The 15447-nt window shown below is 31.3% G+C and overlaps 1 protein-coding gene across 5 annotated transcripts in view; it reads left to right on the forward strand.

The window, feature by feature from the left end:
- STX8 (syntaxin 8) overlaps positions 1 to 15447 on the forward strand; it is a 270898-nt gene that overhangs the window by 34888 nt on the left and 220563 nt on the right. For all 5 annotated transcript variants that reach the window (XR_004233765.1, XM_031965509.1, XM_031965510.1 and 2 more), the window contains exon 6: positions 7046 to 7138. Coding sequence is in view for 4 of the 5 variants with exons in the window: in XM_031965509.1 (XP_031821369.1) it covers positions 7046 to 7138 (93 nt within the window). In the remaining variant the exon portion in view is untranslated. The remainder of the gene's footprint in view (positions 1 to 7045; positions 7139 to 15447) is intronic.

Below are 15447 nucleotides of genomic sequence, written 5' to 3' on the forward strand. Positions count from 1 at the left end.
TTAGAAGCTTTAATTTCATGAGGAATACTGAAACATTTTAAATAAATATAAGGGCCATGAATCAAATAATAAATTCCTAAAATAGACAGGAAAACTAAATAAATAATGAAGAGAATGATGGAAAAAAGTCCTTTTTAAAAAAAAGGTATGGAATGAAATCTAAAAAAACCTAACAAATAAAACAAATTGAGTAGGAGAGGAGATTACTTAACTGAAAAGAGAGGAGAATTAAATAATTAGATAAAAGAAAAAACTGATAAACAAAACGAAGGGGTTGATATCATGAAAGTGAAGGAAAAATAGCTGGTGGGAGTAGCATTGTCTTAAAATAGATTACACTAACTGAAGAGATATAATACTGTGTTTGCAAAGGAAGAGGAAAATTCCTTAATTTGTTCCCAAATTGTCAATATTGTTGACAATTGGAACAAAAAAAATAAGCCTAACTCATAACTTTAAATATGAGTGGACTAAATAATTCTGTAAAATAAAAAAAAGTGACAGATGGGATAAGAAAACAGAATTCCACAATTAGATGCTTATAAGGAACAGATTTTTAAAATCTAATTAAATTTGGCTCCTTCCTTCAAATGCCCTTTATTTTTATAATTTATTTGTTTTTGTGGTTGCTCTTAAGGTTGTGTTTAACATTTTTCTTCATGCACAGCTGAGAAATATGTAAAAATGCATATATTCTGAATTTTAAAAATGAGCTAGATATCACAATGGATAGTCCTCTGAATCTTGAGTTAGGAAGACCTGAATTCAGATCTGGCCTCAGACACTTACTGACTAGGCCTATGGGTAAGTTACTTAATCTTTGTTTGCCTCAGTTTCCTTATTTGTAAAATGGAGATAATAGTACCTATCTTCAAGAGGTGTTTTGAGGATCAAATGAGATAATTTTAAAGTGCTTAGTATAAAATCTGGCACATAGTAAGCCCTATATATTTTAACTATTAGTGATCACCAGAGAGGTATTATAGCTAATACAGAGTCATAAAACTCTGCTCAGGTCCCTAACTTCTTTCCTGTTTAAATTTTTGTTGGAAGACAGTGAAATTCTGAAAAGATTCTTGTTCCTCTCTTAGAACAAAATCAGTTTATTTACTCAATGGCTTGGCAGATAGATTCCCAAATATTTTATTTTATTTATAGTTGTTTTAAATGGAATTTTTCTTTCTATCTCTTGCTGATGGACTTTGTCAATCATATATAGAAATGCTTACGATTTTTGTAGGTTTATTTTATATTCTATAACTTTGCTAAAGCTGTGAATTGTTTCAAATAAGTTTTTGGATGATTTTCTAGAACTCTAAATATATCATCATGTCATCTGTAAAGAGTGATAGTTTTATTTCCTCTGTGTTTATTCTAATTCTTATAATTTTTCTTTTCTTATTACTGAAGCCAACATTTCTAGTGCAATGTTGAATAATAGTGGTAATAAAGGGCAATCTAGTTTCACTCTTGATGTTATTGAGAATACCTGCAGCTTTTCTCCATTACAAATGATGTTTGCTGTTATTACTTTAAGGAAAGCTCCCTTTATCCCTATGCTGTCTAGTGTTTTTAATAGGAATGGGTCCTGTATTTTATCAAAAGCTTTCTTTATCTATTGAGATTATCATATGATTTCTGTTCATTTTGTTAATGATATGGTCTATTGTGATAATAATTTTCCTGATAATATTCTTAGTATAAATCTTACTCGGTCATAGTGTTATTATCTTGCTGATAAGTTGATATAATTTCTTTTCTTTTCTTCTTTTCTTTTCTTTTCTTTCTTTCTGCAATTGGGGTTAAATGACTTGCCCCGGGTCACACAGCTAGGAGGTGTTAAGTGTCTGAGGCTAGATTTGAACTCACATTCTCCTAACTTCAGAGCTGGTGCTCTAACTACTATGCCACCTACCTGCCCTCTAAGTTGATACAATCTCTTTGCTAACATTTTATTTACATTTTTTGCATCAATAGTCATTGGGGAGATTGGTCTGTAATTTTCTTTCTCTGTTTTGGGTCTTCCTAGTTTAGGTATCAATATCATATTTGTGTCATAGAAAGAATTTAGCAGGGCTGTAGTCTTGGAATTAATTATTAGAATTCATTTGTGAATCCATCTGTCCCTGGAAATTTTTTCTTAGGGACATTAATAGCTTTTTCAATTTCTTTTTCTAAAATGGGACTATCTTAGTAATTTATTTCCTCTTCTGTTAATCTGGACAACTTATTTTTGTAAATATTGATTCATTTTAGTTAGATTATTGGATTTTCACCATAGAGGTAAGCAAAATAGCTTCTAATTATTGATTTAATTTCTTTGTCATTGGTGATAAATTCATATCTTTAATTTTTGGTGCTGGTAATTTGTTTTTTTTTTCTTTCCTTTTTGTAATCAAATTACTCAAAGATTTAGTTAGTTTTTTTTTTTCATAAAGCTAACTCTTAATTTTATTTATTAATTCAATAGTTTTTTTAGTTTCAATTTTATTAATCTCTCCTTTGAGTTTCAGAATTTCTAATTTGGTATTTAATTGGGAGTTTTAATTTGTTCTTTTTCTAGCTTTTTTTACTTGCATGCCCAATTTGTTGATCTCCTTTTTTCTTTATTTTATTTATGTAGCTATTTAGAGATATAAAATAATATAATAAATAAATAAAATAATAATTTTTTTTTAAACCCTGAGAACTGTTTTGGCTGTATATTGTCTCATTATTCTTTTGGTTAAAATTATAGCTTGGTTCTGTGATTTGTTGTTTGACCCACTTGTTTTTTAGAATTAGATTAATTAGTTTCCAATTGGTTTTTAGTCTATCTTTCCCTGCCCCTTTATTGAATATAATTTTTACTGTATTGTGCTATGAAAAGGAAGCATTTATTATTTCTGCCTTTTTTTGCATTTGATTGTGAGGTTTTTATTCCTTAATATATGGTCATTTTTTGTGTAGGTACCATGTACTGTCGAGAAAAAGATGTATTCCTTTCTGTTCCTATTCAGTTTTCTCCAGAGATCTATCATATCTAGGTTTTCTAGGAATCTATTACCTCCCTAGTTTTCTTCTTATTTATTTTGTGGTTAGATTTGTCTGATTCTAAGAGGGGAAGGTTAAGATCCCCCACTATAGTTTTGGTGTCTATTTCTTCCTGTAACTGGTTTAAAATCTTCTCTACAGATGACTGCTCTATCACTTGGTACATAAACATTTAGTAGCCTTACAACTTCATTGTTTATGGTACCCTTTATTAAGATGTGCTTTCCTTCCTTCTCTCTTTTAATAAGATGTATTTTTACTTTTGTTTTCTGAGATCAGAATTGCTACCCCTGCTTTTTTTCTTTCTTATTTTTTTACTTCAGCTGAAGCATAATAAATTCTTCCAGCTTTTTACCTTTATTCTTTCTGTGTCAAACGTGTTTCTTGTAAACAACATATTGTAGAATTCTGTTTTTTAATCCATTCTATTATTTGTTTCAGTTTTATGGGAGAGTTCATCCCATTTACATTCACAGTTAAGATTACCAGCTCTATATTTCAACCTCCATCCTATTTTCTCCCCTGTTTATACTTTTATTCTCTCTTTCCACCTTGTCTTCAGTAGTGTTTTTGTTTTTTTAACCCCCTTCCATCTTCTATCGCCCTTTTCCCCTTCTCTTACCTTTTTCCCTAGTATTTCTGCCTTCTTTCTTAGCTGGCCCTCCCTTTTCTTTCCTCCTCCTCCTTCTTCTTTGTAGGATTAGACAAATTTCTATAGCTGCATTGAATGATTAAGGTTAATGATTAGAGCCAAAACTGATGAGCTCAAGGTTCAGATAGTATTTATCCTCCTCCCTTCTTTCTCTCATTGTGATAGATCTTTTGTATCTCTTCATATGATCTAATTTGTCCCATTATACCTTCCCTTCCCTCTTTTTTCCAGTAGAGATCTTTTCCTATTCCTTAATATCTCTTTCTTTAATATCATCACATCAGGGAATATTCGCAACCATACTCTCCATTCATATGATTTCCCGTCTGCTCCAGTGATAGAGACAGTTCTCAAGAGTTACAGGTATCATTTTTCCATCTAGAGATGTAAACAGTTTAACCTTTAAGTAAGATGTTTTTCTTGTTTACTTTTCTGTACTTCTCCTGAGTCCTGTGTAAATAGATTAAATTTTCTGTTTAGTTTTGGTTTTTTCAATAGAAATGATTGGTGTTTTGATCGGCCCTGTCACCATAATAGCTTTCTATGGTCAAGGTTCTTTTGTTTCTTGCTCATTTTCTCTTGGTGTCTCTATTTATTTATTTATCTAGTTATCTACTTATCTATCTATCTATTTATTTATTTATTTACTTATTCATTCATTCATTTATTTGTTTGTTTATATATTTGTTCATTCATTCATTTACTTATTTATGTTTATTCGTTTATTATTTATTCTGTTCATAATTAATTAATTGGTTTATTAATTAATTGCGTTTATGAATGAGCTCTGCTTCTGGGGTAAAGCTTGTCCCAATTTTCATGTGAGGCTCTGAGCCTTGGCTTTGAGCACAGGGACCCTTTGTGTTTGCAGGGGGTAGCTTTATCTGCTCTGCTCAGGAAACAGCACTTTCCCAGAGTTTGCCTTCTGAGCCAGGATGGAGGCTGCCCCACAGATCTCCTTTGTTGAACCCAGGACTGAGTGTCATAGTTGCTGATTTGCTGTGAATAAGACCCTCATACTAGCTTTCCCAGAATCTGTCTGAGTTAGGCTGAACACTCTTTTCACCCCAGTGAGACCGACCTTTCTTGAAGTTTTTCTTGAGCTGGAGAGAGTTTTCATTCCATCAGACTCTATTCAGATAGATCCTACTTATCATATTACGGAAAACTTCATTTATTTCTATGCTTTCTAGAGTTTTTATTAGAATTAGATGTTGAACTTTGTCAAATGCTTTTTCTGCATCTATTGAGATTATGATATGATCTCTGTTAGTTTTGTTATTGAAATAGTCAATTATGCTGATTAATTGTCCTGATATTGAACCAGTGTTACATTTCTGGTATAAATCCCATTTGGTCATAGTATATTATTCTCATCATAAGTTGCTGCAATTTATTTGCTAATATTTTATTTTAAGATTTTTGCATCAGTATTAAGAAAATTGGCCTATAATTTTATTTCTCTGTTTTGGCCCTTCTTTGTTTATGTATTAGCACCATATCTATTGCATAAGAAATTTGGCAGGACTCCTTTCTCCCCTGTTTTTCCATATAGTTTATATAGTATTGGAATTAGTTCTTTAAATGTTTGGTCGAATTCACTTATAAATCCATCTGGCCCTTGAGATTTTTTCTTAGAGAGTTCATTAATGGCTAATTTCTTTTTCTAAAATGGGACTATTTAAGTAATTTATTTCCTCATCTGCTAATTTGGACAATGTATATTTTCATAAGTATTTATCAATTTCACTTAGATTGTCACATTTACTGGCATACAATTGGGCAAAATGGCTCCTAATTACTGATTTAATTTCCTTGGCTTTCAGAATTTCTAATTTGGTATTTAATTGGAGAGTTTTAATTTGTTCTTTGCATGCCCAATTTCATTGATCTTCTTTTTCTCTATTTTATTCAAATAAGCATCTAGATATATAAAATTTCACCTAAGAACTGAGTTGGCTGCATCCTATAAGTTTTGGTATGTTGTGTTAATATTATCATTCTCATAGATGGTATTGTTGATTGTTTCTATGAGTTGTTTTCTCACCATTCATTTCCAATTAATTTTTAATATGCTTATGATTATTAGGCCCCTTTATGACACATAATTTTTATTGCATCATGATCTGAAAAAGATGCATTTACTATTTGTGCCTTGAGGTTTTTATGCCTTAATACATGGTCAATTTTTGGGTAGTTGCCATGTACCATTAAGAAAAAGGTATATTCCTTTCTAATCCTATTCAGTTTTCTCCAAAGGTCTATCATACCTAACTTTTCTAAAATTCTATTCAACTCCTTCTTTCTTGTTTATTTTGTGCTTAAATTTATCTAATGCTGGTAGAGCGAGGTTGAGATTTCCTACTATTACAGTTTTGTTGGTTATTCTTGCAACTCACTTAGCTTCTCTTCTAAGAATTTAGATGCTATACCACTTGGTACATATATGTTTAGTATTGATATTAATTCATTGTCTACAGTATTCTGCAGCAAGATTTCCTTCCCTATCTCTTAATTAGGTCTATTTTTTGCTTTCACTTTGTCTGAAATTAAGATCTCTCCCTCTGCTTTTTTTTACTTTATCTGAAGTATAATATATTCTGCTTCAGCCTTTTACCATTACTCTGTATGTTTCTGTTTCAAATATGTTTATTTGTAAAATTGTAGGAATATATTGTAGGAATCTGGCTTTTAATCCATTCTGATATCTGCTTTTATTTTGTGGGAGAGTTCATCCCATTCTCAGTCACATTTAAGATTACTAACTCTGTATTTCCCACTTTCTTATTTTTCCCAAGTTATGCTCCCTACATTAATTTTTAAGATTGATTTGCAAATAGTCCTTGAAAAGTAGTGTTATTTGTGTATTAAAACAGATTCTTAGTATAACTATCACAAATAAGATGCTGATTTTTGTTTTCCGATAACTGAATGAATAGATACAAACATTTTAGAGGTCATGGCTAATAGTCTGTTCAAAAAAAATGGTATCAAATTCTTTATTTCCTCAGAGTCTACATGTTCTCCTTTTTCTTTCTTTTTCCTTTTGCTTTCCTTGTAAAAGGGAAGCAGTTTTTACGAAAGTATAGTACAAATCCTTTTAGTAGACTGAAACAATTATAATTGTGTGTTTGAGTTTCATAGTTTAGGCTTACTTTTTAGGAGACATCACTTTATATATATATATATATCCTTTTGGTATTTCAGTAAGAAAATTCTTGGATGAAATCCAAGATGAATATACCTCATACTGAAAAAATTTCAGTATTATATATATTCTTAGAGTTTTATATCTGGCAGGTATAGTTTGTATATTATGTCAGCTGTAAACTTAATGATTTTTCCATCTGTTTCTTTCAGAACAAGATGCTGGCCTTGATGCTCTTTCCTCAATTATAAGTCGGCAGAAACAAATGGGGCAAGAGATTGGGAATGAACTCGATGAGCAAAATGGTAAGATTGTGTTTTTGGATGTCATTGATAGATAAGAAAGAATCACTAGTTAGAGGTTAAATGGAGTGATTATTTTTGGTAGATTAAAGTAGTTTAATGTAATTGTTTGTGGTTTATGAAGAAATAATGATATTAATAATGTTAACTATGTTATCAAATAGCAAATTACTATAGTATTTGTTAATTATGTTAATCCTTTTGATTTAGTAGAGATTGTGATCTGAAACTTGATTTGCTAAAATTGCTTAAAATATTATGTATGGTTTCCTTTTCTATCCTAGTCAGATGAAACTATAAGCTGATACTACACATTTTTAATGAGCTAAACAACAGAAATTGTGGCCAGTAATCTTAGCTTCATTTAATATGTTTTGGGTTGTGTGAGTTAACATGGGTTTTATGGACATAAAATGTGTTCCCAAATAGCTCTTTAAAAAATTATGAATGTGATTTTTGACTTTAATGAAGCATAGTTTCCAGATCATGGGAGTTGTACTCTGTAATATTCTTCTCTAAAAGGTAATATTCTCTTGTTGAGGTTTCCTTCGGGTCTCTGGAGGCAGCCTTCCTTTCAGTTCAGTAATCACCCCAAATGCAGCCAGATATTAAAGTCCTTGTAGTATCCTTTTTTGTCTCATTCCAAGTCTTGTCTCCTTTCCTGTGGCTGGGTTAGCTTTCTTAGAGGCTTCTGTAGTCTTGGTTCCAAGAGCTTGAGCTCTGGCTTCTGAATCTCCCTGACTGAATCCTGGTTGAGGCTCCTAGCTTATATAGGCTCTCTTAAAGGTATGAATCTTGTAGAACTCTAGTAAACACTAAGTACATGTACTGAACTAGAGAACTGTTAAATACCGTGCTAAATAATCATTGTCTCTATCAATTCTGTTGACTTAGCATTTTGTTTCAATCCTTTGTTTCAAGTTCAGAATTCTGGCCCATAACAGTACTCATTATATTATGTTATTCAGATTGCATCTGGCTAAGCAATCTGAATTTTTGACATCTGAGCAAGCTCTCAGATATTGACTGAGACCCGTGAGTAAAAAGGGTGAATGATTCATGAATTAACTATAAGTTGCAGATAAAGACTAGAATTGGTAAGAGCTGCTTTTTTTTTTTCTTGAATAGCAAAGAGAAGTTTCTATAAATTTACTCCATCATTTTCTTATTTTTGTGAATAAAGGGGGAATGATTCTAATTTTACAAGTTTCTTTTAATTGTGATACATGAAACAATAGTAAACAATTGATGCAACATAACTAAATGATAAGTTATATGGTATAGACTAGGACTTCTTAAACTTTTTTTTTACTCATGACCCCTTTTCTCTTGAGAAATTTTTATGCAACTCGGGGTATATAGGTATATAAACACTGATAATAAATCATCAAATAAATTAATTTTAAAACTATTTTAATAAAAATATACTTGAATATATTACATATAATATAGGTATTAAAGTACAAGAATATGTGCATATATAAAAATCCATCAGATAAATTTTACCATTTATTAAAAACAGAATCAAATTTGCATCCTAATGAGATGAATGTGCTTGTTTATTTTTATATAAAAATTAAATCTTGATGGAATATTTGATATCTTTTACTGTTGCCAATTGTTTTGGAATCCCCACATTGTGTGACTCACATTTGAAGAAGTCTTTGTATATACTAATGTTGTATAAATTCAGAGGTTATATGAACAACTGTTCATATTAATAATAAGAATACATAAATTCATTAGGGAAAGAAGTGGTGACACATAAGTAGTATTTTGAAGGATTGCAGCTTGTGAAGGTTTTCTGGAGGCAGCGTTAGTCTCAATTAAAATAAATAATTACTCCAAAATCGCAGCCAACTGGTAAAAATGCAAACGTTTATTTCTCTTTCCAAAATAGCCCGGTTAGTTGAGGCCTATCTCTCTGCCTGGCTCCAAGAGATCTTGCAGCTTTGTCCTTGGCTTCTGCATCTACTTTCTTCAGCCTCCAGCCAGCACCAAGTTAGAAGATATGATGAATCTCTCTTGCCTCGAAGATAGGGGGTAGGCTTTCTTCCCGAGTCTCTGTCTCCTAAGTCCACAAGAAGAACTAAGCCCAAGCTTCAAAAGCTCCCTATATATGTGATCTCCCAAAGGTTAACTCTGCCTTCTGGAGGGAGAGGGATTCTGGGTTATCTCCCAGAGTGCTCTCTGGCCGTAAGGGAGGTGTGAATTCGGACTAAGCCCTACACGTGTGAACTCCATTGAGTACTTAGATACTTATGAGCTCTCTAAAGGTGTGAACACAAGCATTGTTCAGTCAGTTCCACTTAGTACCTTGTTTCAAGCTGTGGCCCAAAATAACTCTTTCTAAGATTAAATTAACTCCAATGTCTTAACACTTTGTAAAGATTCCAACAGCAGCTAAATAGAAGTGTGTATGGAAGACATTTAAAAGTGAGGGAAAAACACAAGCAAAGAAAGAGAGATTTGAAAGAGTTTAGTGAGCTTTTGAGTTAGCATGAAATTAAGTAGGAGAAGACAGATTATAGAAGATCTTGAAAATTAGACAATAAGATGACAATTAAGAACTGCAAAAGAGACCTTATAAGTTATCAAGTTCAATTCCCTCATTAAATAGATAAGAAAACTGAAATTCAGACTCACTCAGGGTCATAACATCTATTTCAGGATTCAAATTCAGTTTTTCCTGACTACAAGTACAACATTCTATTCACTATGAATTATGTATGAAAAAGTTAAGTTATTGAAGATTTTGAATTGAGAATGGCATGATTAAGTCTAGTAGCTATTTGTGGGATGGATTGAAAGAGAGAATGAATCTGGAGTCAAAAAGTTCTAAAAGACCTCCAATAATCTTGATAATAAGAATCTAGACTATTGTAGTAGAAATATATATGAATATATTATACATAATATAGGTATTAAATACATAAACATATATGCATACATAAAAATTCAGCAAATTTGAACTGTGGAAGACAAAAGACTCCTTGCTTTGTTTAAGAAATCTGTATTACATGTTCCACATGAACAAATGGCTGTAGGCAAAAGTGGACAAAATCCATTCATTCTCTGTAAAAGTGTGTGTGTGTGTGTGGGAAGTTATCTTCTTATATTATGTAAATGTGGATTGATATAAAGAAAGCTTATGGAGAAGACATTTTGGAAGTAAAAATGATGTAAGTTCTTTGGATATAGAAAATAAAAGACAAGCATTAAATAAGAATTAAGCATACGAGAATAGAAGAAGAATAATGAATGGAAATAGAGAAGCTAGACTGTTCTTTTTTATTGTCTTTTCTGGTTATATATATGTACATTCATTTTTTAAAATACACATTTCTTCATAAATCATGTTGGGAGAGAAAAATCAGAACAAAAGAGGGAAAAAAAGTGAACTTAGCATGTATTGGTTTACATTCAGTCTCCATAGTTCTCTCTCTGGATATTTTCTTTCCAAAGTTTATTGGGATTTCCTTTGACCCCCGAACTGCTGAGAAGAAACAAGACTTTCATAGATGATAATTGCACAACTTGCTGTTACAATATATTGCTGTTTCATTTGTATTCATTTACATGAATGTTTCAATTCATGTAAATCTTTCCAGGCTTCTCTCTTATCAACTTGTTCATCATAATTTTTATAGAACAATAATATTCCATTCCCTAATTGATGGGCATCTATTCATTTTCCAATTGTTTGCCACCACATAAAGAACTGCTACAAATATTTCTCCACATATGGGTTCTTTTCCCTCCTTTGTGATTTCCTTGAGATACAGACCCAGGAGTGGCACTGTGAATCAAAGGGTATGGCATTGAACAAGTAGACTAATTTAGGTAGAAATTCTTACTTTTAGAATAAGGGTAAATTTATTTTTATACATTAAAGTCTCCAAATAGGTAGGTGAAGGTTTTGTGAGAAGAAATATTTGGGGTTCTTTAGCATAGAGGTGTTGAACTCCTGAAAATGGAGAAACTCTTCCCATGAGAGTATGGATAAATAATAGCAGAGGGCCAATGACTGAGCTTAGAACATATGTAACTAACAGTTAATAGTTACAGAGAGAAGAATGATTATGAAAGATAACACAGAAGTTAGAGAAGGACTAGGAAATTAATAATGTCATAGAAGCTTGAGAAAAGGGGGGGGCTATAGAGATTTTCAAGGAGAGTTGTAATCAAACCTTTATAATACATGAAGTCTGCAAGAAAGGGTGGTATAATTCTTGTCTGTTTGTAGAATTCTCCTTTCTCTCCGCCCCCCCCCCCCCTTTTACAGAGAATGAATGGATTTTGTCCACTTTTGCCTACAGCCATTTTGTTCATGTGGAACATGTAATACAGATTTCTTAAACAAAGCAAGGAGTCTTTTGTCTTCCACAGTTCATTTTTCTTTCATAGTTCAAGCATTATGTGGGAGAATTAATTCATTTTCATGATGATATGGAAAAGCTTTCTCAGTGTTCCTATTTATTCAGTCCGTGGTTAATTACCTACTTTCATGAAGAGAAACATTGGCACCAAAATACAACATTTATGAAAAATCTACTCATTTTCTTTGAGAATAAAACTGAAGGGCATTTTTCATATAATATGACTTTCTAATTTAAATAGAAAATGTCATCTAATTGTAGAAGTATTCAAAATGGATAAAAACAATTAATCCATAACTTAATATTCTTTATTTATAAGAGATTTGAAAGTTGAATAAATATTTGATTAAAGAATGGTGACATCCTTTCCAGGGCAGAATTGATTACCATCTAATATTTGAATATAATACATTTCATCCTCTCCTCCAGATCACAGTCTATCTCCTGTTCCATTTCTCCTAATTATAAGCCTCTATTAGAATTTACATATATTTATAACTATACTCACTATCATAATACACATAGTGATATTGACATAAATGTATTTATATACATAGAATTATACAGAATTAACCATGGTAGCATTATATTCATCCTTGTAAAATATAAGCCATTTATTCAACAAACATTAATTCATAAAACAAACATTTTATTAAGTATTTTGAATGTACAGAACTATGGAAAGCATTGTGAGGGACATCCAGAGAAAGAGTTTCTTTTCTCATTGATTTTATAGATCAGCAGGGAATATGTTATCTGTTATAAATATAGATTGCCATAATAAATATTTTATAAGACATTAGAATTGTAGAATAAAATCCTATATTGTATTTGTTCCAAGACAGCCCAAACATGGATTGTTTTTCTCCCTGACACTCACACCACACAAATACATACAAAAAAGGAGTGTTTTTTATTCCTGAAATAATTTTATATTTCTAGTATTAGTCACTCAGAAAGATTTCAGTGGAATGACATTTCTGTGTTAGAAAAGTCTCCTTAAAATTTCTCCTTAGAAATATATCAGAGTCAGGTACTTCTGTAAGGACTAATCAATTGTAAGGGAGTTAGAAACTAGCTGTACCAGTCTGTTGTTTTTTCAGTTATAGTGTCAGGTTGTCTATTTTACCCAAAGTCGGACATATAATACAACTTTGTGCTGATATATAATATGATCTGATTATTGTACTTGAAAACAGAAATAATTTATCTTTAACTGAGATTCCTGCTGTGATCTTTGGTTAACAACTAATAACTATCAATAACAAGTGACAGAAATAATAGTCATCACTTGTAAAAGTTAACAGGAAATGATGCAGATTGTTTTAGGGTTACCATTACGTTGCTGAAAAAAAACAGCAGCAGAAATTTAAGAGATGGTTGAGTTGTTAAAGCTTTAAATGTCTTTATCAATTTAAATTTGTTTCCTATTATCTAGAAGAAAAAAAGATTTTGCATAGCATGAAATTGCAATGAATTCCTTTCCATTGTTGAGTTCTAATTTTAACACTCTTGGTGACTTTTAGTAATATTGTTTTGGTTATAATTTGGAACATGTTTTTCCTCTTACTAACCAATAATTCACCAAAATATAAAAAAAATTCCTTCACACTTAGGCATCATGATAAAGTATAAATAAAGATGTGGTCCACAGTGGAATATATATTGTGGGAAGTCTGTTAGTTTTTCCCTTACTTTCATCACAATGCCTTTATTGTTTTTAATTCTCATAAATTTTTCTTAGGTGAGAATGGTTAATAGTGGTTAGGTGAGTTATGGTTAATAGTTTCTCTGTTGCCTTTGTTGTCCAGGTTCTATGACAATCATTTGTATAAACAACCTATAGAACTGGTCCATCATGTATCTTAGATACTGTAAATGGACAATAAGGAGCTTGGTCTGAAATTGAACAAGAGGAAAGCAGAAAAGTATTGTTGGGAATTTGTATAATGCTTTAATAATGACAATATTTTCCTTGAATATAGGCTAATTTTTTAAAATAAAAAAAGTTTTATTTATGACTTTTGGGCCATCCTCATAGTTTTCATTCAGTTTTTAAAAACATGAATATTCTTTCATTGAGACTTTGTAGCTGAAAGTCATGAAAAATTAAATACCAAAGTTCCTGGAGTAGTGAAGTAACAGGTACAGAAAAACTCAGGGTTGACATGAGGAAGATAAAATATGTTATCAATGAAGAATTATTCAGAAGAAGTGACATAAAAATATCATCAGTTATATGCATTATTAGAAAGATCATGAATCAGTAATGTAATGAGAATAAGTGATAGCTCATATTTCCTTGATCCCCAATGTCCAGAATTGTATAGAAAGGTACCCAGCACTTTGGCTTCTGTAAGAATATAGACAAGATATTCACAGACAATAAGAGGTACTTATGTGAGTGATAATCATGTCAGAAGTCATGCACATCCTCTCATGTCTTATGTAACAGATAAACCTAAAAATTTGATGTAAAAAAAACAAGTACTTTTGCCTGTTCTTCTTTTAACCTCTGATCCATAATTTCTTTCCATGTTTATATAGATATGTATGTCTATATTTTTAACTATGTCTTCTTAATGTGGAGAAAATTTTATATGTATTCATTTATTTAACAAGCATTTATACCTGTTTTCTGTGGGCTTAAATTCTAATGAAAGAAAAAACACGTATTTTAGAGAAAAAGAAATAGATTGAAAAATAGATTAGGGAGGAATAAGAAGATTGCATAAGAAGAGTGCTCATTTGAGATTATGTAAAATAAATTTATAGTGGTCCCAGTCAATTCCAGATTTGTTTCTTTCTTTAATTCTGTTTAGCAGCTCATACATTGGAGTGAAGCTGAGGGTTTTCTCACAAGTTGGAGTTTGACAAGGACAATTAGTAATATGACAAAGGGGTGACAGAGAGTTGAAATAGAAAGGTGAAAAATAACTTGGGAAAGTATTTATGGAAAATTTCAGGTCAAGATGAATAAATTTAGAATTAAGAAGAGATAGAGAGAAAGGCAGAAATAAAAGGTTATTATTATATAAAGGCAATTTCAGAGTTCATGAACAAGGAAATAAAATGCTTTTCCTTGATTTCAAGGTGAATAGTCTGTTCATATGTGCAGCTGAGGTGGGATGGAGAAGTAGATTATGGAAGTTGAGCAATTGAGAAACTGAGGAAATCAAGGTATTTGAAGGAAGATCAATATTCTGTTTAAAAAGTATTTATCACAGTCTACTTCTTCTATTCCCTAATCTTTCAAATAAAACTTAGAGCATTGAATAGTAATTTATTTTTTTATTTTTTTTATTTTTGCTAAGGCAATTGGGGTTAAGTGACTTGCCTAGGTTCACACAGCTAGGAAGTGTTAAGTGTCTGAAGTCATATTTGAACTCTGGTCCTCCTAACTTCAGGGCTGTTCCTTTATCCACTGCTCCTTCTAACTGCCCTGAATAATAATTTTTTTTCAAGAACCATTAAGTGCTTCCTTAGAATTTAGACTTTTAAATCTAAAGTCTGGAGGTCCGAGATCCCACTTTGTAGATAATACGTGGAGAAAATTTAGGGAGACCTAATAAAGAAATTTCCAGATTGGAAATGGAATGAATTTTGATGTTGTATTATTTTTCCAGTATTCTAAACTATTTTAGATAAATGTAATATTGGATATAGTTTCATTTTACTCACAGTAGAATAGCTTAAATGCCCTATAGACATAATTTCAATATATATTAGAAAAATGTTTTCTAAGTTTTCTTATTTTATTATAATCAGATCTCCATTTTAAAATTGTTTATTTGCTAGGTTGTGGTAGGTTGCTGGGACTAGTAGAATGATTTCTCTGCTGTGTGTTTTAATCATGAATAGAGAATAAGTTGTTTTGTCTGATAGAATCCTAGCCCTTGAAAAGATTTTATGAAGTCATTCCATCCCTGTTTT

Source organism: Sarcophilus harrisii, chromosome 4 (genome assembly GCF_902635505.1).
Source record: "Sarcophilus harrisii chromosome 4, mSarHar1.11, whole genome shotgun sequence".
Lineage (NCBI taxonomy): Eukaryota > Metazoa > Chordata > Mammalia > Dasyuromorphia > Dasyuridae > Sarcophilus > Sarcophilus harrisii.